Source organism: Chiloscyllium plagiosum, unplaced genomic scaffold (genome assembly GCF_037043375.1).
Source record: "Chiloscyllium plagiosum isolate Xiang-an unplaced genomic scaffold, Cpla_swu_hap1 HiC_scaffold_8, whole genome shotgun sequence".
NCBI lineage: Eukaryota > Metazoa > Chordata > Chondrichthyes > Orectolobiformes > Hemiscylliidae > Chiloscyllium > Chiloscyllium plagiosum.
Genome location: NW_028270146.1, coordinates 76,409,457 through 76,432,600, shown reverse-complemented (window position 1 = coordinate 76,432,600; position 23,144 = coordinate 76,409,457). Strand labels below are relative to the sequence as shown.

General features: G+C 39.6%; 1 protein-coding gene across 11 annotated transcripts in view; it reads left to right on the top strand.

Moving 5' to 3' along the window:
• ryr3 (ryanodine receptor 3) overlaps positions 1–23,144 on the top strand; it is a 370,356-nt gene that overhangs the window by 177,847 nt on the left and 169,365 nt on the right. For all 11 annotated transcript variants that reach the window (XM_043697973.2, XM_043697975.2, XM_043697971.2 and 8 more), the window contains 6 exons: positions 2,321–2,481; positions 4,072–4,237; positions 8,335–8,421; positions 9,849–10,075; positions 12,535–13,342; positions 18,767–18,967. In XM_043697973.2, the coding sequence (XP_043553908.2) occupies positions 2,321–2,481; positions 4,072–4,237; positions 8,335–8,421; positions 9,849–10,075; positions 12,535–13,342; positions 18,767–18,967 (1,650 nt within the window). The remainder of the gene's footprint in view (positions 1–2,320; positions 2,482–4,071; positions 4,238–8,334; positions 8,422–9,848; positions 10,076–12,534; positions 13,343–18,766; positions 18,968–23,144) is intronic.

Sequence of the window (23,144 nt, the reverse complement as noted above, 5' to 3'; positions counted from 1 at the left end):
TTCTCAATATAGAGACTTGGATCCCGAGTTCATAGAATGCATTTGAGTTACAACCTCAGTTTATCTTCAGATGTCAATGTGTTGACCTGCCAGTGTTTCCCTGAAGGTTTCTATTGATCTTTAGTCTAAACTTGAGCCTAGAGATTCCATGACACCAACCCTGTCTTACAGGTGTAAAATGGACACTGAAGTGTCCAATATAATAATAAACCAAAGAACTGTGAATGTTGTGTCCAATATGGTAGCTGAAGTGCTCATGCCGCTGTCTGTCAATATGCTGGCCGTCATATACGTAAAAACTCATGTGTAACTATCCGGTGCTTATGTCTGAAATAAATGTTAGTCTTTGTAAAGGAAAATCATATTTGCAAATCAAACTGTATCTGATTAAGTTCACCTTTACAAAATTGTTATTGGAGGCTACCTCTGGAAAGCTGCGTTTTATCTTTTTGCTTTGTTTGATTTGTGGAGCTGATGGAAGTGTTCTCCTTGCGGTTTAATTTTCAGTTTGCAACTCACTGCCAGTATTGCTTGCCTCGCCAATCCTCCAGTACTGATTCCCCTCAAACAGCATCCAAACAGGTTGATAAGGGTAACACCTCTTGGCAAGCTGTTTCTAGGTCATGATCGGCGCCTGAGGTTTACTTGTGATAAATAAATGGGAACTGACTAACCTATTCCCATAATCCTGCTAATTGCCTAATTAAATACATTCAGTGGACTAATAGGATTAGGGTATAATTCATTTGCTAGGTCTTTGAGTACAGAATAGCAGGCACAAGTAGCATAGGAATGTAGTAGGCCATTAATTATCTTGAGTTGAAAAGTGTAGTGCTGGAAAAACACAGCAGGCCAGGCAGCATCCAAGGAGCAGGAGAATCGACGTTTTGGGCATACGCCCTTCTTCAGGAATGAGGCTGGTGTGCCAAGCGGGCTGAGATAAAAGGTAGGGGGGAGGGAATTTGGGGGAGGGGCGCTGGGGATACAATAGGTGGAAGGATGTGAGGGTGAGCGCTTCTACCTTTCGTATTCCCAGCGCCCCTCCCCCAAATTCCTTCCCCCCTACCTTTTATCTCAGCCCGCTTGGCACACCAGCCTCATTCCTGAAGAAGGGGTTATGCCCGAAACGTCGATTCTCCTGCTCCTTGCATGCTGCCTGGCCTGCTGTGTTTTTCCAGCACCACACTTTTCAACTCTGGTCTCCAGCATTTGCAGTCCTCACCTCTCCTCATTAATCTTCTTGAGTCCATTCCAACATTCAAAACTGATCATTAACTCCATTTGCTTGACCTGAATGCTTACGTGGGAGAAAGTGAGGACTGCAGATGCTGGAGATCAGAGTCTAAAAGTGTGGCTCTGGAAAAGCACAGCAGGTCAGGCAGCATCTGAGGAGCAGGAGAATCGATGTTGCGGGCATAAGCTCAATTCTCCTGCTCCTTGGATGCTGCCTGACCTGCTCTGATGTTAAAATTACCCTGCCTTGTCCAGGATTTATCTGCCAGAAAAAAATGGTATATTCTCTTCCACTGTGTTGAATTATTTTGTCCTTTGAAACTGTATACCTATGCAATCTTCTATACTCCAGGAAGTATAAGTCATGTTGAAGTAAAAGAAGAAAAGGATGGCACAACATCAAGGGCCGAAGGGCCTGTACTGTACTGTACTGTTCTATGTTCTATGTTCTATTTTGTACCTATGCACCACAACCTTTTAATAATTTATGTATCTGGTCACCCAAATCGTCTACTTTGAACCTAATGTGTTGGTGTGAAATAACCATCCAGCTTCTACCTCTGCAACTCCACACTTGGCCACATTGAACTCTGTTGCCATGGTTGTATTCATTGATGCCCTTTTTTTAAACTCTCTGCTTTTATGCAATTTATTGAGCAGCCTTACTTAGTACATTTTGCAAACTTAGATATTCAACACTCTGTTCTTTTTTCCAAGTCCCATCTCCACCAGTATTCAGACTTGGCTGTGTTCAGACGTGATGATGAATGCCAGCAAGTGGTGATCCAAAAGTGTGTAGGGAAATGTTCACATGTATGAGTAGCAAATAGAGTTGTGTTTTATATCATTAAAAATATATTTTTAAACTAATTGCACAATCTGTAGAATGTTATGGAATATACAACTCTTAAGGATAAAGCTAAAATGGTGTGTGTTCTCTGTCACATACATTATACTGGTAGATTGTAAGTTTTGTGAACCATCTCTGAAATACTGCTCATATATTGATCTACATAGTAAGTAATTCTGACAATGGCCATTCATTGTATTTGATATAAAGTGCTCCTACTCTCTCTTTGCCATGCAGTACTGTTATGCTGTGAGAATATTTGCAGGACAAGATCCATCTCTTGTGTGGATTGGTTGGGTAACTCCTGATTACCATTACTACGGCAAATCATTTGATATGAATAAAAATCGGACAGTCACTGTTACCCTGGGTGATGAAAAAGGCAGAGTTCATGAAAGGTAGGCTCTACTATTTGAGACCTTTCAGTAGTAAGTGACCATGAATTACCATTAGTGTCAAATATGTTGCCAATGCAAACATTCTAATAAATCCAAAGTGAGTTATTGGTTTAATTGTGCTGTGTGCTGAATGGCAGAACCTACTTTGTAGAAAACATCAATCTTATAAATTCAGAAATATCTGATTTGTCTTTCTATATTAAAGTGTAGTGATTGAAAGACTATCTTCCTTGTGGAATGTCAGGTACAATTACTCCTGAGCTGGACTTCACCATCTAAATTGTCATTCAGGAATCGCTGCTCCCCTCACAATTCCATGCTATTTGACCATTTGTTTCTGTATTTCCACTATTTCCAAACAAAGCAATTGTTTAACACTTAAACAGAAAAATGCTTTCATCATAATGCTATTAGAGTACAATAATAATGTTGTGATAACAAATGCAATCCAACTAATGTGATCACTAATCTGACATGTTCTCCAAAAGTTACATTGCATTGACTGTTGAGTTATCAACTAGTATTTGATGAACACAAATATGGACCACATCTAGCCAACAAACGAACATGTGAAATAGGAATGGAAATAGACCATTCAGCCTCTCAATAGGAAGTGTTTAGAGGGATATGAGCCAAGTGCTGGCAAATGGGACGAGAGTAATTTAGGATATCTGATTGGGATGGACGAGTTGGACCTAAGGGTCTGTTTCGGTATTCATCTCTATGACTCTAAATTGCTCTGACATTCAGCAAGATCATGGCTGATTTGTTTGTGTATTGAATTTGACATTCTCGTCTATCCCAACAATCCATGATTCCCCTGCTCAATAGAAATATATCCACCTTTGTCTTAAAAATATTCGGGATACCACTTCCACCACTTTGGAGGCAGAGCTTTCCAAAGTTGCACAATCCTCTGAGAGAAAACAAAATATACTCATCTCAATCCCGGGAAGGTGATCCCTAATTTTAAAATAGTTTCTCCTAATTCTGGACTGGTCAAGGAGAAGAAACATCCTTGTCCAGCTTGTCAAGATTATTCAGAATTGTATGTATTTATTTATATATTTATTGCTGAGATGTGGCCTATCCTTCATAGCCCAGAGGACATTTAAGAGTCAACCACATTACTGTGGGTCAGAACTCACATGTAGGCCAGATCAGGTAAGGATGGAAGTTCCATTAGCTGAAGGATATCAGTGAGCCAGATCGCTCATTTTCTGACAAGCGCCAGTGGCTTCATTGACCATTGTTGGACTCTTAATTCCAGATTTTTCTTGAATTCAAAAACCATATGCCACGGTGGGATCTGAACCCAGTTTCTCAAACATTACCTGGTGTCTGAATTAACAGTGTAGATAAAATCACTACACCACTACCCCTGTGCACTTGATTCAAATCACCCCTCACGCCCCTCACTCCTTTTTCTTTAGAATTGGTTTGAGCCCCATTATTATATCCTAATTTTGATAGTGAAATATTTACATGAAGAGGTGTGATGACTCAGCAAAAAGTTATTCTTAATCTCTGTCTTCTAAGATATCTTTCAATGAAATTGCATTAATTGATAAAAAAAATTGTCGTTTGTAGTGTCAAGCGAAGTAATTGTTTCATGATTTGGGGAGGAGATATTGTTGGCAGCTCAAAGGGATCAAACAGCAGTGGGACTGACCTTGAAATTGGATGCTTCATTGATCTAGCAACAGGCCAGTTAACATTCACAGCAAATGGAAAGGACCTCAGTACTCACTACCAGGTAAAATGGATGTATGGTTTAACATTAACTTTCAGATTGTTTGTCTGCTTTACAAAACTCAGAACTGGCTGTAGGATCTCTAAAGTTATTTAATAAAAAGGGTGAGAGTATAAAAGCTCATATTTAGAAATTCATAAGTTGAAGCAGGAGTGGGACATTTGGCCCTTTGACCTGGTCTGCTGTTCACTAAGGTATTGGCTGATCTTTGACCTCAACTCTGCCTTTTTGCAGTATTCCCATATCCCATGATTGCTTCAGTACCTAGAACTCTGTCAATCTCTGTCTTGAACATACATAACAATTGAGCATCCATAGTCCTTTTTCCAAGATTTCAAGACCCTCTGAGTGAAGACATCTCGCTGCATCTCCATTTTAATGTTCAATCACTTATTCTGAGACCATAGCCATCTATTATAGACTCATCAGCTCCAAGAAACAGATTTTCAGTACCCATCCTGGAAAATTCCGATAAGAATTTTACTTTTTGGGATTAGTTCTAATTCTTCTTAACTCAAGGGAACTGCTCAATCTCTTCTATGACAGTCCCTTCACCCTAGAAATCAGTCCAGTAAAACATTTTTGCAGTCTCTCTAATATCAGGATATCCTCCAGTTGGTTAGGAGACCAAAATGACGTGCAGTGCTCCAGGTATGGTCTCACCTAGGCCCTATGTAATTACCGTGAGAATTCTTCTTTTTAGACAATAGTCAATAGGTGCAGGAGTAGGCCATTTGGTCCTTCCAGCCAACACCACTATTCATTATGATCATGGCTGATCATCCACAATCAGTATCCTGTTCCTGTCTTATCCCCATAACCCTTGATTCCACTGTCTTTAAGAGCTCTTTCCATCTTTTTCTTGAGAGTATCCAGAGACTTGGCCTCCACTGCCTTCTGGGAAAGAGCATTCCACATAGCCACCACTCTCTGGATGAAGAAGTTTCTCCTCAACTCTGTTCTAAATGGCCTACCCCTTATTTTTAAACTGTGTCCTCTGGTTCACCCATCAGTGGAAACATGCTTCCTGCCTCCAGAGTGTCCAATCCTTTAATAATCTTACACGTCTCAATCAGATCCCCTCTCAGCCTTCTAAACTCAAGTGTATACAAGCCCAGTCGCTCCAATCTTTCAACATATGATAGTCCTGCCATTCCGGGAATTGACCTTGTGAACCTACGATGTACTCCCTCAATAGCCAGAATGTCCTTCCTCAAATTTGGAGACCAAAACTGCACATAATACTCCAGATGAGGTCTCATCAGGGCCCTGTAAAGCTGCAGAAGGACCTCTTTGCTCCTATACTTAATTCCTCTTGTTATGAAGGCCAGCATGCCATTAGCTTTCTTCACTGCCTGCTGTACCTGCATGCTTGCTTTCATTGACTGATGTATAAGAACACCTAGATTTCATTGTACATCCCCTTTACCTAACTTGACTCCATTTAGATAGTATCTGGATCAATGGAAGAGCACAGAAGTTTAGGCAGCATCGTGGAGCTTCAGCAAAATCGACGTTTCGGGCAAAAGCCCTTCATCAGGAATAAAGGCAGAGAGCCTGAAGCTTGGAGAGATAAGCTAGGGGTTAGATAGTAATCTGCCTTCCTGTTCTTGCCACCAAAGTGGGTAACCACACATTTATCCACACTAAACTGCATTTACCATGCATCTGTCCACTCACCTAGCCTGTCCAAGTCACCCTGTATTCTCATTACATCCTCCTCACATTTCACCCTGCCACCCAGCTTTGTGTCATCAGCACATTTGCTAATATTACTTTTAATATCTTCAACTATATCATTGTAAGCAGCTGCAGTCCCATTGTAAGCAGCTGCAGTCCCAGCACCGAACCTTGTGGTACCCCACTGGTCACCGCCTACCATTCCGAAAGGGACCCGTTTGCTTCCTGTCAGCCAGCCAATTTTCAATCCAAGTCAGTACCTTTTCCCTAATACCATGTGCCCTAATTTTGCTCACTAATCTCCTATGTGGGACCTTATCAAAGGCTTTCTGAAAGTCCAGATACACTACATCCACTGACTCTCCCTTGTCCATCTTCATAGTTACATCCTCAAAAAATTCCAGAAGATTAGTCAAGCACGATTTCCCCTTCATAAAACCACGCTGACTCTGACCAATCCTGTTACTGCTATCCAAATGAGTCGTAATTTCATCTTTTATAATTGACTCCAACATCTTTCCCACCACTGATGTCAAGCTAACCGGTCTATAATTCCCTGTTTTCTCGCTCCCTCCCTTCTTGAAAAATGGGACACCATTAGCTATCCTCCAATCCGCAGGAACTGATCCTGAATCGATAGAACATTGGAAAATGATCACCAATGCGTCCACGATTTCTAGAGCCACCTCCTTAAGTATCCTGGGATGCAGACCATCAGGTCCCGGGACATATCAGCCTTCAGATCTAGCAGTCTATGTAATACCATTTCTTGCCTAATATAAATTCCCTTCAGTTCATCCATTACCCAAGTCCTTCAGCCACTATTACATCTGGGAGATTGCTTGTGTCTTCCCCAGTGAAGGCAGATCCAAAGTACCTATTCAACTCTTCTGCCATTTCCTTGCTCCCCATAATAAATTCACCCGTTTCCGTCTTCAAGGGCCCAATTTTGATCTTAACCATTTTTTTTTCTTTTCACATACCTAAAAAAGCTTTTATTATCCTCCTTTGTATTTTTGGCCAGTTTGCCTTTGTACCTCATTTTTTCTCCACGTATTGCCTTTTTAGTTATCCTCTGTTGCTCTTTAAAAGTTTCCCAGTCCTCTGGCTTCCCGCTCATCTTTGCTATATTATACTTCTCTTTTATCTTTATACAGTCCTTAACTTCCCTCATCAGCCACGGCCGCCCCTGCCTCCCCTGAGGATCTTCCTTCATCTTTGGAATGAACCAAACTTGTACCTCAGCATTACATCCAGAAACACCTGCCATTGTTGTTCCGGGATGAAGTATAATATGGCATGGGATTCTTGATAGCAGTCCAGCCAATGTAAACATTATGTCCAATTAAGTATCACCTTTGTTAAGACCTTAGAGTGCAGGCCATCGGAATTTGTTGGTTTTTAGTCTCAGGAATTTGTCTTAACATGTCTAAAATTAAATGTTTAAGTTCCTCATGCTCACATCTTTAGTTTCTCACCTAGTTCTGGAATTTATTTTAGTGTAAAGCCAGATACAAAAGATTCTCACAAATCTTCATTCTCCATGCTCACTTCTCACCTTTAAGTAATGCTAGAAGATGGTTAGTGGATAAATCTGTTCCCAGGTAGCAGATTTGGATTTCTAATATGACAAGGAGGTTGCACATTTTGGAACACTATCAGCCTCTTCTTTTCATCCAATGCGACCTCCAAATGCTCTTGTTAGCTTTTGTTGGACAACAGTTTATGCATGACTTTTCATTCCTTAAGAGAATGTGAATTTTCTGGATTATTTCTTCAAATGTTTGCCATTGTTTATTATTGTCATATTATTTAATCTCATTTCCAAATTTAAAGTAGCCAATTCACTTTTCTTAACTTTACAGTTTAATAAATTTTAGACACTGGTTTAGTACCTAACTATATCATTCTGCTATCTGCAGCTCAATATTCCATCATATTATGATCACTGTTCACCAGAAGCTCATTTACTGCAAGGCTATTAATTACCCCTATTTATCACTTCAAAAGTGAATGGCTGGTTTTCCAGTTGTACATCACATTCAATACTGGTTGTAACCTATGTGCTTTAGCTCCTCTTAACCTGCCATAAAAGAACACTTAAGACCCAACTTTGGAAGGGGAAGCTTAGCTAAACCACATCCATGATCTTAAAGCTCTTAATCTTTTTGTTCTGATCCAAGCGGCTTAAATTATAAGTAGAATTGAATTTTAAAATGTTTTCATTCAGTACAGAGTAGTGATTGTCAAAGATTATTCCACTTATCATATTCTGTATCTATTAAAAGGGAAACATTTACCCACTGTGTTTAGACAGAGCCACCACCCCAGTCCTCTTCTCTCTCAACTTCTTTTTAATAAAATGAGAATCTTTAAAGATAATATATAAAGTGTTTTTTTAACATGTGATTATTTTTCAGATTGAACCAAGTACGAAGTTATTCCCAGCTGTTTTTATGCAGGCGACAAGTTCAAATATGTTTCAGTTTGAACTTGGAAAATCAAAGGTATTTGTTTTCATGTCTATTGCTGTCACATAGAAATAGGTTGTGAGCTTCTTACTCTTGAAATGCAGTAGAATGAGTTGGGTCTAACGAATAGGGTTTTAATAAAGTGGCACTTAAAGTGTACCCATCTGCAAGTTACAGAAGGCAGTGGTGGATCAATGCAAAAGTCATAATTAGCTAGCTTTTGTAACATCCTAATTGCTTCACTTAATAGAAAAAGAAGTAGGACAGAATGAGAGAGAACTTAGCAGTGAGATCAGCTGGCAGAAAACTTGGACTGTCATTTACGCCACTAACGCTATCTGAAGGTCCTGGAACTCCTCTCTGGTAATGATCACAAACAACATCCTTCAAAGGATGGTACAGGGGCCATTTGAACAGCTGTCCATCTATTGCATGGACACCTGCACTGAATTCCCCAGAACAGAGGCAGAAAAAAGATAATCTGTTGTCAACAGACAGACTAACCCATCAGGTAGTGGAATGTTGTAAAAGTTGATAACTTAATCTCCTTTTCTACCAGGATAGCAATGCAACCAATGTATTGCAGTGCAGTTTCACTGCTTTGCTGGATCTCCCAAAGTAGAGGAAACTTCAATATGGTTGGCATAGTGTATAGGCAATCGGTTTAGCTCAGTTGGCTGGATTGTTGGTTTGCAGAGCAGTGTGATGCCAACAGAGTGGCTTCAGTTCCCATCACTGGTTTGAGGTCACCATGAAAGACTTTCCTTCTGAACCTCTTCCCTTGCCTGAGGTCTGGTGGCCCATAGGTTAAATCACCACTAGTGGCTTCTCACTGATGAGAGAGTAGCCCTTATGGTCTGGTAAGACTGTGGCAACACACATCTGTAACTTGGAGGGAATCTTGCAGGTATTCCCATGCATCTGCTGCCCATGTCTTTCTCGATAGTAGAAATTAGAAGATGATGTCAAACAAGCCTTATTGTTGCTGCAGTGCAGCTTATTATTAGTAAAAACGTTGTGATTTGTTGACAGAGAAGCAAACGGTCAGTTTAGTGAAATCCTTGTTAAAAATAGTATCTCAGTGCAAAATTGAAGCTGATGCTAAACATTTAGAAGGAAAGGTTGTAGTATTGTGCACTTCTGTTGTATTCCATCTCACAGGACTCTATTAATATACAAATTATGATATCGAGGAACCTCTGGAATGGTGCAGCATTTGCATAAAAGTCAAATTCGACCCATTTTATGTTTTTCAGATTTTAAATGTTGCCAATGTGATTAAAAATGCAGTGTAATGACACACTGATCTTTTTGAGAATGTGTACTAAAAGGTTCATTAGTTTCCAATCACAGTAGTGTAGGTAACTCCACCCTTAAGTTACAATGTAGAAAATAATGTGAACTACTACTGTGTTACCTTCATGTCACTGTGCATTAATGTTACAATTTATCTTCTGGTGCAGAACGCCATGCCTTTGTCTGCCGCTATATTTAAAAGTGAAGAAAAGAATCCTATTCCACAATGTCCTCCTCGACTTGATGTTCAGATGATCACTCCTGTTCAGTGGAGCAGAATGCCTAATGACTTCCTCAAGGTTGAAACAGCGCGAATTAGTGATCACCATGGCTGGGTAGTGCAGAGCCTTGAACCATTGCAGATGATGGCATTGCATATTCCAGAGGAGAATAGGTTAGTCTACATTGTATTACTGAATTTCCATTATATTGTCCGCACAGAGAGATGTATTGGGTAAACAGCACAAACCATTTTACACCACTAGAGGCATTAATTACAGAGGTGTAAATAACGCTATATTAAACACAACTATTTTGTGCAATTCTGTACTGCATTTGAAGCCAGAACATACACAAGGCTGACCCTATGATGAGAAGAACTTGATCTGATCTCCAATTCAATTAATCAAACAGTTATTTGGATATTTCCAAAGTCACCTCTTTCCATTTCCTTCCTGTAGTTAAAGTGAACAGTGATCGAGACTTCCAGCCAGCTGTTCACATTATCAGCTGTAAAAGATGTCTGAAAATTGGTAACTTGTGTTTAGCATGAAATTGGGTCAATATCTGCTTTAAAGTCCATGTTCCTTCAGATTGATTTTGCCATTCACTGCACATAGCAGGCAACTGATGTTTAACATAAATCTGTCCAATTCAACTCGTGGACAGTGTGTGTGAGCATCTATATAAATGCTACTGTGCCATAGGTTTACAGTACATTTTTCAAAATCTGGACTAATGTTCAAATAAAATGCTTCCAGAAACAACAAGACATTATGTCAATATATCTAAAAGATCAGTTGCAATCTGTACATGTTCATTTCAAAGAAAGGTATTTCAAAATAGCATAGAGTATATTTTACTATAACCATTGCAGTTTTAAGTGTGCTGACAGGGATAAACTTACTAATAGTTAAACATCCAAAGTCCGATCCTTTCATTTCTATTTATTTACATTTGTTCATTCATGGGCCTCAGACATTCATGGTTAGCCAGTATTTATTGCTCATCCCCAAGAGTCAATCACTTTGCAGTGTGTCTGGAATCACATGCAGGTCAGATTAGAATTTCTACAGTATGGTAACAGACCCTTCGGCCCAACAAATCCACACCACCCAGACCCATTCCCCCTACCCTATATTTACCCATGACTAATGCACCTAACACTATGGGCAATTTAGCATGGCCAGTTCACCTGGCACACACATCTTTGGATTGTGGGAGGAAACCCATGCAGACATGGGGAGAATGTCAGACAGTCACCCGAGGCTGGAATCGAACCTGGGTCCCTGGCACTGTGAGGCAGCAGTGCTAACCACTGAGCCACCGTGCTGCCCCAGACTGGGTAAGAACGGGAGTTTCCTTGCCGAAAGGATATTACTGTACCAGAATGGTTCTACTGACAATTGACAGCAGTTTCGCAGTCATCGTTAAATTCTTAATTCCAGATTTGTATTGAATTCAAATTTCACCATATGCCATGGTGGGATTCATATCCAGGTCTCCAGAAAGTTAACCTGATTTCCTAAATTAATCTACAAAGACAGAAATTACTGGAGAAACTCAACAGGTCTGGCTGCATCTGTGTAGACAAAAAAGTTAGTTTTTCAAGTCCAGTGATCCTCCTTCAGAACTGATAGCAGATCTCCAGCATCTGCAGCTCTTTGTTTTATCTTTGGATTAATAGTCTAGCGATACTATCAGTAAGCAATGACTGATGTCATATCTTTATTTAATATGCGTAAAGTAAAAATTCCATGTTCAAAAATATAGAAATTCTCATAGTAAATTTATAAATAAACTTTACCCTTTTAAAATAATGAACCTGAATTACTTTGTTTCTTATCGACTAGCCCCTACTATACCAGTTTCAATTAATTTTGAAGCATCTTTACTAGCTTGCTGAAACAATGAACTTAGCTGTTTTAATGAAATATCCTTGTAAGTTAAAGCTGGTATCCTGTAAAATAGTTTTGAATTTTTAACCAAGGACTTTTTCAAATAATCATTGTCGGTGTACAACAATTATCTTTATTGACTTGCCATGAAAGTGAAGATTCATAAGTTTCAGAAGTGGTTATTTCATATCCGGAAGCATCATCAATTCCACAACTATGAAGAAAGCTGATTTAAGTACAACAGGGCGATTCCCAAGATAAAAGGAATTCCTGGAGAAATTCAGCAGGTCTGACAGCAACTGTGGAGAGAAAACAGAGTTAACGTTTCAAGTCCAGTAACCGATCTATGATTCTAACCCTTCTTCAGAACTGGAGCAAACTCGAGATGTTAACTCTGCTTTCTCTCCATAGATGCTGCCAGACCTACAGAGTATCTCTAGCAATTTCTGTTTTTGTTCTAGATTTTCAGCATCTGCAGTTCTTTGTATTATTTTAGGAGATATCCATGCTACAATATCACAAGCCCTCAACACCATAACTAAATATTTCCAAGAACTATCGTGGCAATTTACTTCAAAAGAGCTTGTGATGCCTTATTTTTGGTAATTTGGCAATTAATTACTAGAATCCATTGCAACCATTTGGGATAGTTGAATTTAGTTTTATTCCTTCGGGGCAGGTTTCGAAAATGTATCTCAGTGAAATTTTAATTTATTATCTTGTTTGAACTTTACAGGTGTATAGATATTCTAGAATTAGCTGAAAATCAAGAGCTCATGAAGTTCCATTACCACACTCTCAAACTGTACTGTGCTCTCTGTGCTGTGGGTAATAATCGTGTCGCCCATGCCCTTTGCAGTCACATTGATCAATCTCAGCTTCTGTTCACAATTGAGAACAAATATCTACCAGGACTTCTGCGTGGTGGATTCTATGACCTCCTCTTGAGTATTCACCTAGAGTCAGCAAAACAAGCCAGATTAATTATGAACAATGAATTCATAATTCCTGTAACCGATGAAACGAGAAGCATAACGTTGTTTCCAGATAAAAGTCCGACCTACGGACATCCCGGAGTAGGGCTCAGCACCTGCTTAAGACCCCGATTAAATTTCTCAGCACCATGTTTCGTTAACACCAGTGAGAATAAGCAACAATATAGTCCAAAGCTACCATTTGAAATTCTGAAGGTGAAAGCAATTGAAATGCTCACCGAAGCTGTCACAGGTGGTGGGCCACACATTAGAGATCCAGTTGGGGGCAGCGTCGAGTTTCAACTTGTTCCCATCCTGAAGTTGGTTAAAACCATGCTGATCACTGGCATGTTTGACGACAATGACGTCAAAAGGATCCTGGTTCTGATTGACTCTGACTTGTTTGGTGAACACCAAGAAAAGACAACAGATGAGAACAAAACGGAAAAGGAAATGGCCACCAGAAATGAAGAGAAGGCTGTGGAGGCCGGTGAAGAAACAACACAAGCCACTCAGTCTTGTTTAAAAGGATTACTGGAAAAAAGCTTGCCAGAGTCTGTGAAACTTCAGGTACAAAACCATGTAACGATCCAGTTCAATGTCATTTTCTCCACCATGTGGAAATTTTATGTAACTGCATAATTAATCATTTATTAGAACAGATCCTGCCATATTGATGGGAAGTTAGGGAACAGACATATGTCCACAATAAAAGTATATTTATACTTGCTGCCGTGGCCTTCCCTGAAAAATATAGTTAAATAAAATGGCTATTTAAGGGAACTCTGTTGGTACCAAAGTTATTAATTAAGTGAAAGTAATGGTTATTTGATAATAATTGGATTACTTGAATAAATTTAGAAATTTAGTGGCATTTAATGCAGTGAAGATTCTCTTACATTGATTAAATAAGCAGGTAAACTAGTCTTCAACCAAAATTGGTTGAACAAGAAGAGGCAGTTGAACAAGATTGTCCGAAGATTGATTAACTCAGAAAATATAACTGGACTTTTCAAAAATATATCACATACCAATACAAATAAAAAAGGAGGTGGTCTTGTAAGTTGTTTAAGTTTGGTGCAAAATTTATTCACAAACCAATTGTAATTAATTAGTAAATTTATCATTTATGAAGACAGGTAATATAGAAAGTAATTTGTTGCAGAATGCACACATTAGTGCAATGCACTTGGAAAACAGAGAGAGGATTGGGCAGGTGTGGATTTTCAAAGGGAAATCATGCTTGGTAAATCTACTGGAAGTTTTCAAGGATCTAACTAGTTGAGCTGATAGGGGAAGCTAGCGGATGTGGTTTATTTGACTATTCAGAAGGTTTTTGATAAGGACCCACCTGAGGGATTGGAATGTAAAATTAAAGAATATGGGATTGGCAGTCATAGAGTCATAGAGCTGTACAGCACGGAAACAGACCCTTTGGTCCAACTTGTTCGTGCTGACCAAATATCCTAAATTAATATAGTCCTATTTGTCAGCACTTGGCCCATATACCTCTAAACCCTTCCTATTCATTTACCCATCCAGATGTCTTTAAATGCTGTTATTGCAGCAGCTTCCACCAGTTCCTCTGGCATTCCATACGTGCACCACCCTCTGCGTGAAAAAGTTGCTCCTTGGGTTCCTTTTATATCTTTTCCCTCTCCCCCTAAACCTACACCCTCCAGTTATGGATTCCCCCACCCTAGGGAAAAGACTTTGTCTATTAACCCTATCCATGCTTCTCATAATTTTATAAAGATCTATAAATTCATCCCTCAGCCTCCAACACTCCAAGTAAAACAGCCCCAACCTATTCTGCCTCTCCCTGTAGGTCAAACCCTCCAACCCTGGCATCCTTGTAAATCTTTTCTGAACCTTTTCAAGTTTCACAACATCCTTCCTATAGGAGGAAGACCAGAACTGCACACATTATTCCAAGTGACCTAACCATTGTCCTGTACAGCCACAACATGACCTCCCAACTCTTATACTCAATGCTCTGACCAATAAAGGAAAGCATACCAAATGCCTTCTTCACTATCCAATCTACCTGTGACTCCACTTTCAAGGAACTATGAACCTACACCTCAAGGTCTCTTTGTTCAGCAACACTCCCCAGGACCTTATCATTAAGTGTATAAGTCCTGCCTTGATTTGTCCTACTAAAATGCAGCATCTCACATTAATCTAAATTAAACTTCATCTGCCACTGCTCGGCCTATTGGCCCATCTGATCGAGATCTCATTGTACTCTGAGGTAACTTTATTTGCTATCCACTACACCTTCAATTTTGGTGTCACCAGCAAACTTACTAACTATACCTCCTATGTTCACATCCAAATCATTTATATGAATGAGGAAAATCAGTGGACCCAGCACCGATCCTTGTGGCATAATACAGGTCACAGGCCTCCAGTCTGAAAAGCAGCCCATCACCACTACCACCCTCTGTCTTCCAACTTTGAGCCAGTTCTGCATCCAAATACCTAGTTTTCCCTGTATTCCATGTGATCTAACTTTGCTAACCAGTCTACCAAGAGAAACCTCATCAAATGCCTTGCTTAAGCTCATGTGCATCGCTCTGCCCTCATCAATCCTCTGCGTTACTTCTTCAAAAAACTCAATCGAGTTAGTGAGACATGCTTTCCCATGCACAAAGCCATGTTGACTATCCCTAATCAGTCCTTGCCTTTCCAAACACATGTAAATCCTGTCCCTCAGGATTCCCTCCAACAACTTGCCCACCACCAATGTCAGGCTCACCGGTCTACAGTTCCATGGCTTTTCCTTACCACCTTTCTTAAATATTGGGACCATGTTAGCCAACCTCCTGTTGACTATTGATGATACAAATATCTCAGCAAGGGGCCCAGCAATCACTTCCCTAGCTTCCCACAGAGTTCTAGGGTACACCTGATCAGGTCCTGGGGATTTATCCACCTTTATGCATCTTAAGACATCCAGCACCATTTGCTCTACAATATGGACATTTTTCAAGATGTCACCATCTATTTGCCCACAATCTGCATGTTCTAGTCCTTCTCCACAATGAACACTGATGCAAAATAATTGTTTAGTATCTCCCCCATTTCCTGTGGTTCCATACATAGGTTGCCTTGCTGATCTTTGAGGGGTTCTATTCTCTTCCTAATTACCCTTTTGTCCTTAATGTATTTATAAAATCCCTTTGGATTCTCCTTCACCTGATTTGCCAAAGCTATCTCATGTCCTTTCATTGCCCTCCTGATTTCCCAGTTAAGTACACTCTTACTGCCTTTATACTCTTCTAAGGATTCACTCATTCCCTGCTGTCTGTACCTGACATATGCTTCCTTGTTTTTCTTAACCAAAACCTCAGGAATGTTGGATGACTAGAGAAACTTACACCTACCAGCCTTGCCTTTCACCCTAACAGGAACATACTGTCTCTGAACTCTTGTTATCTCAGTTTTGAAGGCTTCCCAATTTTGAGCTGTTCCTTTACCTGCGAACATCCACCTGTAATCAGTTTTTGAAAGTTCTTGCCTAATGCCATCAAAATTGGCCTTCCAAACTAATAGAATTATGGTCACTGGACCCAATATGTTCCCCCACTGACGCCTCAGTCACCTGCCTTATTCCCCAAGAGTAGGCCAAGTTTTGCACCTTTTCTAGTAGGTACATCAACATACTGAATCAGAAAATGTTTGTACACACTTAACAAATTCCTCTCCATCTAAACCTTTTACACTATGGCATTCCTCCATGTATGTTTGGAAAGTTAAAATCACCTACTATTATCACCCTATTATTCTTACAAATAACTGAGATCTCCTTACAAATGTGTGCTGACATGGATAGAGAATTAGTTGGCAGATAAGAAACAGAGTGGGAATAAATGGGTTATTGTTGAGTGGCAGATAGTGATTAATGGGCTGTCGCAGGGATCAGTGTTTGGACTCTAGCTATTCGTAATATATTCATGATTATGATGAGGGAGCTGAATATAATATCTCCAAGTTTCAAATAACACAAAGCTGGGCAGGAAGGTGACCTGTCAGGAGGATGAAGAGCTGCTTAGTTGTGATTTGGTAAACTGAGTGAGTGGGTAAATGAATGGCAGATGAAGTATAATGTGGATAAACATGAGATTATCTACTTTGGTAGCAAAAACAAGTAGGCAGGTTATTATCTTAATGGTCATAGTTTGCGAAAGGGAGAGGTGCAATGAGACCTGGGTATCCTCATTTACAAGTTAATAACAATAAGCATGTAGATGTAGGAGATGGCAAAGAAGGCAAATGGTATGTTGGCTTTCCCATGAGAGGATTCAAGTACAGGGGCAGGGATGTCTCGCCTGCTATTGTACAGGGCCTTGGTGAGACCACCTCTGGAGTATTGTGTGCAGTTTTGGTTTCTTTATCTGAGGAAGGATGTCCTGGCTATGGAAGGAATACAACAAAGATTTTCCAGACTGATTCCTGGGATGGCATTCGAAGAGAGCCTGGATTTGCTAGAAGCGTATTCCCTTTGGAGTTTAGAAGAATGAGGGGGTTTCTCATAGAAACTTATGAGATACAATCAAGATTAGACCATGTAGAGGCAGCAAAGATATGCTCGATGACTGGGCAGTTCAGATCCAGGACTCACAATCGAAGGATGTGGGGTCGGCCATTTAGGGCTGGAATGAGGAGAAATCTCATCATCTAGAGAGTGGTGAACCTATGCAATTCTCTGCCACAAAAAGCAGTTGTACAGCAAAACATTGAATGCATTCAAGAGGGAGTTAGATGTAGTCCTTATGGCTAAAGGGACATGGACAGAAAATGGGAATAGGGTTCTGAGTAGGATGATCAGCCATGAGCATAATGAATGAGGTAGAGTTGGCTTGAAAGCCCAAATAGCCTATTTCTCCTACTTTCTATGTTTTTATGACAGCGAATCGTACGGGAAAGGCAAGAATAGCATTTATCATAAAATTGGCAAAGGGTCCAAGGCTTGAACATGTTCCTTTTGTTTGCAGAGAATGAACTCCTGTGAATGCTGTGCAATGCTTACCAGCTCCATTCATTATCATAAAGGGTTATTAGTATACTTATTAGAACATTCAGAATTGTTCAGCAAATGCCATCTAATTGAGGAATTGCACCAAAGCCCTAGATGTTTTGTTTTGGGTTTTGCAGTCACTGGTTCATTGAGTCTGGATTCTGTCTGTTTCAAACAGCCAGAGAAACATGTTGTTTGATTTGATCAACCAATTTTTGGAATGTAAGGCCTGAGTCCTGGTCTCTGTGTGAATGTACGTCACTTGTATCAGGCATGTTTGAGATTTGTTACAAATGGGTTGTTTGTCTAGCTATCCTATAGATTCACTTGGGATAAAGGCTCTGTTCAGATTCTTGACTAAAACCTTCGGTTCATAGTCCTGTCCCTGTCATCAATTGTCTATCATCACAGAACTTGGCAAGTGGACTTCAGAAAGTGTGTGACTTTATGAATGTGGGGCCCTTGTGACACTATCATTGTCCACATGACCTTGTTGGTTTGGTGGTCAGGTTTTAGTGACATTTTGAGCCCAATGAGGCAGGCCATCTTGCTGCTACTTCTTGTTCGCCCCCTTGCAGTCAATGAGACACACAGTCTCCCTTCAATGTTGAACCATTGTGAAAGACTTTGTCTGGGGTCCCCTCTAACTATGACACTATAGGTTGTCCTTGCAGAAGCAAAAGGCTCCAGCGGCATTGCTCGATACATCATCTCCTGAGAGAATGTCCTTCATGTGCATGACCTTAATATACCATTTAACATCAACACATTCTTTCTGCTCCTAGGACAAACTGTTTAGTTTTGCAAAACTTAAAAGTAGATACGGAACAAATTTTTGGTTTTGTTTAACATTAAGCAGATACTTGAGAAGCTCACAGATATGTGTGTGTGTGTTTGTTTCTTCAAAAATGTATTTGTTGTTTCCACCAATTGGTCTTTTAGACAAATAGGTCATGTGTTTTGTTTTTCAGATGTGTGAACTACTGCACTACTTCTGTGACTGTGAACTGCGACATCGAGTTGAAGCCATTGTTTCTTTCGCAGACAAATTTGTTGCAAGGCTACAAAGGAACCAGAAGTTTCGATATGATGAACTAATGTTGGCCTTCAACATGTCTGCAGCTTTGACTGCCAAGAAGACTAAAGAGTTCCGTTCACCTCCCCAAGAACAGGTGACATGAAAGGATAAGTGTTGGCATAGTGGTGGTGTCAGTAATCCAGAGATCCAGACTGACGTGCTGGGTGCTTGGTTTTCAACCTTATTGTGGCAGGAATTTAAATAATTAAATTCATGAAAAGTCTGGAATTGAGAAAGCTAATCTCAGTAACAGTGACTATGAATTGACTTAACAACTCATTAGGTTCCCTTTAACAAATAAAATCTAACTTTCTTATCCAATCTGGCCACCATGTGATTCCAGACACATAGCGATGTCATGATTCTTAACTGGCCCCGAAATAAGTAAATCACATGGTGCAAGCACAGTTCAGGTTGAGCACTGAATGCTGGCATTGCCAATGGTGCCCACATCCCAAGAAAGAATAATAAAAATGATTGGATCCATGGCACTTACTCCATGGCATTCCCATTATAATAGTGTTATAAGGTAAATGTTGTTTCCTCTCGAGAATCCAGAACCAGTCAACAGGCAAGTTCTAGTAACCTGGAGGTTTTGAATTCAATCTTTTAGAATGTGTGTACTTCCACAGCGATGCAAAGTAATTCTGAGTATGCATCAATACAAAAAAGCTAGTTCAAGCATTGTCCTCTGAAACACTGAGCACCTACCGCCCTTTAAGAGGTCTCCTCACTCTACTTTCAATGTGCATAACATTGCAGATTTTCCCGGTGGACAGTATCCATTTGCAATATATTAAAATCTGAAAGAGCACTGGGAACAAGTTCAAAAAGAACATTCCAATGCAAATTGTCGAAATACTGGGCTGCACTTGTAGTTAGTATTTTAGCTGGTCCCATTAAGTTTCTGGTCCATGGTAATTGGGTAGCTCTGATGTTTCTTTTGTTCATGGGATGTGGGCGTCACTGACAAAGCCAACATTTGTTGCTCCTCGCTACTTGCCAAGAGAAGATTGCTACAATCTCAGCTGATGCTAATACTGAACAAGTCAGATCCCTGTGTGAAATCTGGCTTGATAGGACATAAATGTATTTTTTGTAGCTGGTGATCATGGTGGTCAGTTAATGATATGTATTCTTTAACAAAAAGAACTTAGATTTATTCCACAAAAACTATAAATACACATATATAGTTATGACAGTTTTGAAAGATCTTAATATAATTAACAAAGCAACGTTTCAACCTGCTTCAGAGAAATCTCAGTATAAAGTCTCAAATCCAAGAGAGTATTCCTCATATTTCAATGCTAACTCCTTACTTAACTGACTAAGTCCAGTTTTCCCTCTGGGAAGACAGAGGCAATTTTGCAATGTTTTTTTTCCAATTCTGCCGGCCTGAACTTCCTTTCCGTTCTGAGGCTGTTCTAAACCTGTTGTTAGTTCTGACAACTTGAAAACTAAATAATCTTGAGGGACTTCACAAACTAAAATACTTCTGTTAAAGTGACTGTTCTGAATGATACCTTTGCTGTTCTGATAGGAGGAAGTTTTTCTTCTGAACTAATTCCTGATTGTACTGAACTAAATTTTTGACTAAATTAATAGCGCAAGAATACCTTTTCTTTTCTGTATGTCATAAGCTCCGCCCATACAAAACTTTTTCAATTAACCCACAGGTATCCTGCTAGGCACTTGACTAAATTGCATGTTTATCAGAGATTAAATGTTCAGGTTACTGTGCAAACAACTTTTTTTTAAAAAAAAATACTACTTTCACAGAACTGAAACTAAAATCTCTCTGCTGATATTTTAAAAATCCTAATCTTAAAATGAAAATATATACATACGTTATCACCTTTGTGAGTAATTGCACTCTGTTGGGTTTTGGTGCACCCACAGTATTAGAGAGGGAGTTCCAGGATTTAAACCCAATGACACTGATGACACATTGATAGTTCTAAGTGAGAATTATCCAAAGAATCCATAAAATCCCAACAGTGTGGAAACTGCCATTTGGCCCAACAAGTCCACACCGACCCTCTGAAGAGTAACCCACTCAGACTCATTCCCCTACCCTATTACTCTACATTTACCCCTAACAAATGCACCTAACCTACACATCCCTGAACACTATGGGCAATTTAGCATTGCCAGTTCACCTAACCTACACATCTTTGGATTGTGGGAGGAAACCGGAGCACTCGGAGAAAATCCATGCAGATACAGGGAAAATGTGCAAACGTGTGGTTTAGAGAGAAACGTGCAGATGACAGTGTTGGATTCAGTCACTGGTCAGGGAAGGGGCTAAGTGATTGTGAGTGAGGCAGTTAAGGAGACCCAGTGGGCAGGAGCCTCAGCTTTTCCAATTGTTTAACAGATTTGAGGTTTTTTTTTAACTTCTTTGTATGAGATTGAGAGCTACAAGTGGATGAGCTAACTGACCATGGTACAAGAAGCAATTCAAGCGGGCAAGCAAAAAAGGAATGTAGTGGTAGTCGGGGGCAGTATAGTAAGGGAAATAGACAGTTTTCTCTGCAGCAAGGAGTGATCGAGCAGTCGGCTGTGTTGTCGGCCTGGTTATCTGCTTAGAGCGGGAGAGGAATCTACATTGGGAGGGGGTGAATCCAGTTGACATTGTCAATGAAGCTAGCAACAGCATATACAGATTAAGGGAAGATACTCTGTATAGTGAGTATGAGGAACTAGGAATCAAATTAAGAAGCAGAATTTCAAAGGTAACAATTGTTGGATTATTTACTGAGCAACATCCTATTTGCCCTATGGCAAATTACATTAGAGAAGTGAATATGTGCTAAAGGTTTAGCAGTGATGCCACTGGGCTAGTAATCCCAGCTGAGACTAATGCTGTGGGACATGGGTTCAAATCCCACTTGTGGTAGAAGTAGAATTTGGATTCGATGAATAAGTCTAGATATAAAGCTAAGTCTTGGTAAGGGTAACTGCAAGGTTAAGAATTGATCAACAGAGATGTGATAGCTGACATTTAAGGAAATATTTCAGAATCTACAGAGTAGATGTACACTAACAAGAAAAGAATTCTAAGGAGAGGATCCACAACCCATGGTAGTCTAAAAATAAAATTAACAAGTGGATCAATTTATAACATATATAATTATGCAAGGATGGGTGGCATGCCAGATTATTAGACAGAGCATTTTAAAAAAAGCTAAGAATAAATGAGATTCATGGGGTGGGAAATTCACATGAGAGAAATGTGAAAACAGATAGAAAAGGTTTCCATAGATACATACAAAGGAATGAGTTATAATGAGCATTGACCCTATAGGAAGTGAGTCTGGGGAATTAATAAGGAAAACTAAGGAGATGGCAAATGACTTGAGTAGGTATTTTGAAAGGTATTCATTGTAAGGACTAAAAATTGTATCTCAGAAATAGCTGTAAATCAGAAATTGGAAGGGAGAGAGGAACTCAATAAAATTATAATTACCAGAAAAGTGATACTAAGTAAATGATTGGAGTTGTAGCATGACAAGTGCGCAGATGCTATTGGAGTTCATTGTAAAGTTTTTTAAAAAGTGGATAGTGAGTTTGTTTTTAATATTGGTTTTAATTTTCCAAAATTTCCTTGACTTAGGGAAAGTTCTGTTAGATTAGAAATATTGAATACAACCCTTCTAATTCAACAAAAAGATGGAACAGCGAGCAGGAATTTATAGGCAGGTTAACTTGACATCTACCAAAGGGAAGATGCTATTCCTAAAGACATTATAGCAGGACACTGAGAAAAATTCAAAGTAGTTTTGAATTATTTTGCCAATTTCAAATTTCCCCAAATTATACTTCATTTGGCAGATCTTTTCCCACTCGCTTAATTTATCTACATCCTTTTGTAGCCTCCATATATCTTTTTGGGGAAATTTGAAATTGGCAGTTTTGGCAGGAATAATACGAAAATACATGTTATCTAAATACAAAGAAGGTTAGTATGCAGGTACAGCAAGTCATTATGAATGCTGATAGAATGTTGTTGTTTACTATGAGGGAAATTCAGTTCAAAGTAGAAAGGTGTGCTTCAGTTATAAAGAATGTTGGTGGGACCACATCTGGAGTACTGTGTACAGCATCGGTATCTTTATTTAAGGAAGAATGTGAATGCTTTGGAAGCAGTTCAGAGAAGGGTGTCGAGTCAAATATCTGGAAAAGGAGGAGTTGTCTTCTGAGGAAATGTTGGGAAGGTTAGGCATGTGTCCACTAGAGTTTAGCAGAGTTAAGAGGTGACTTTATTGAAA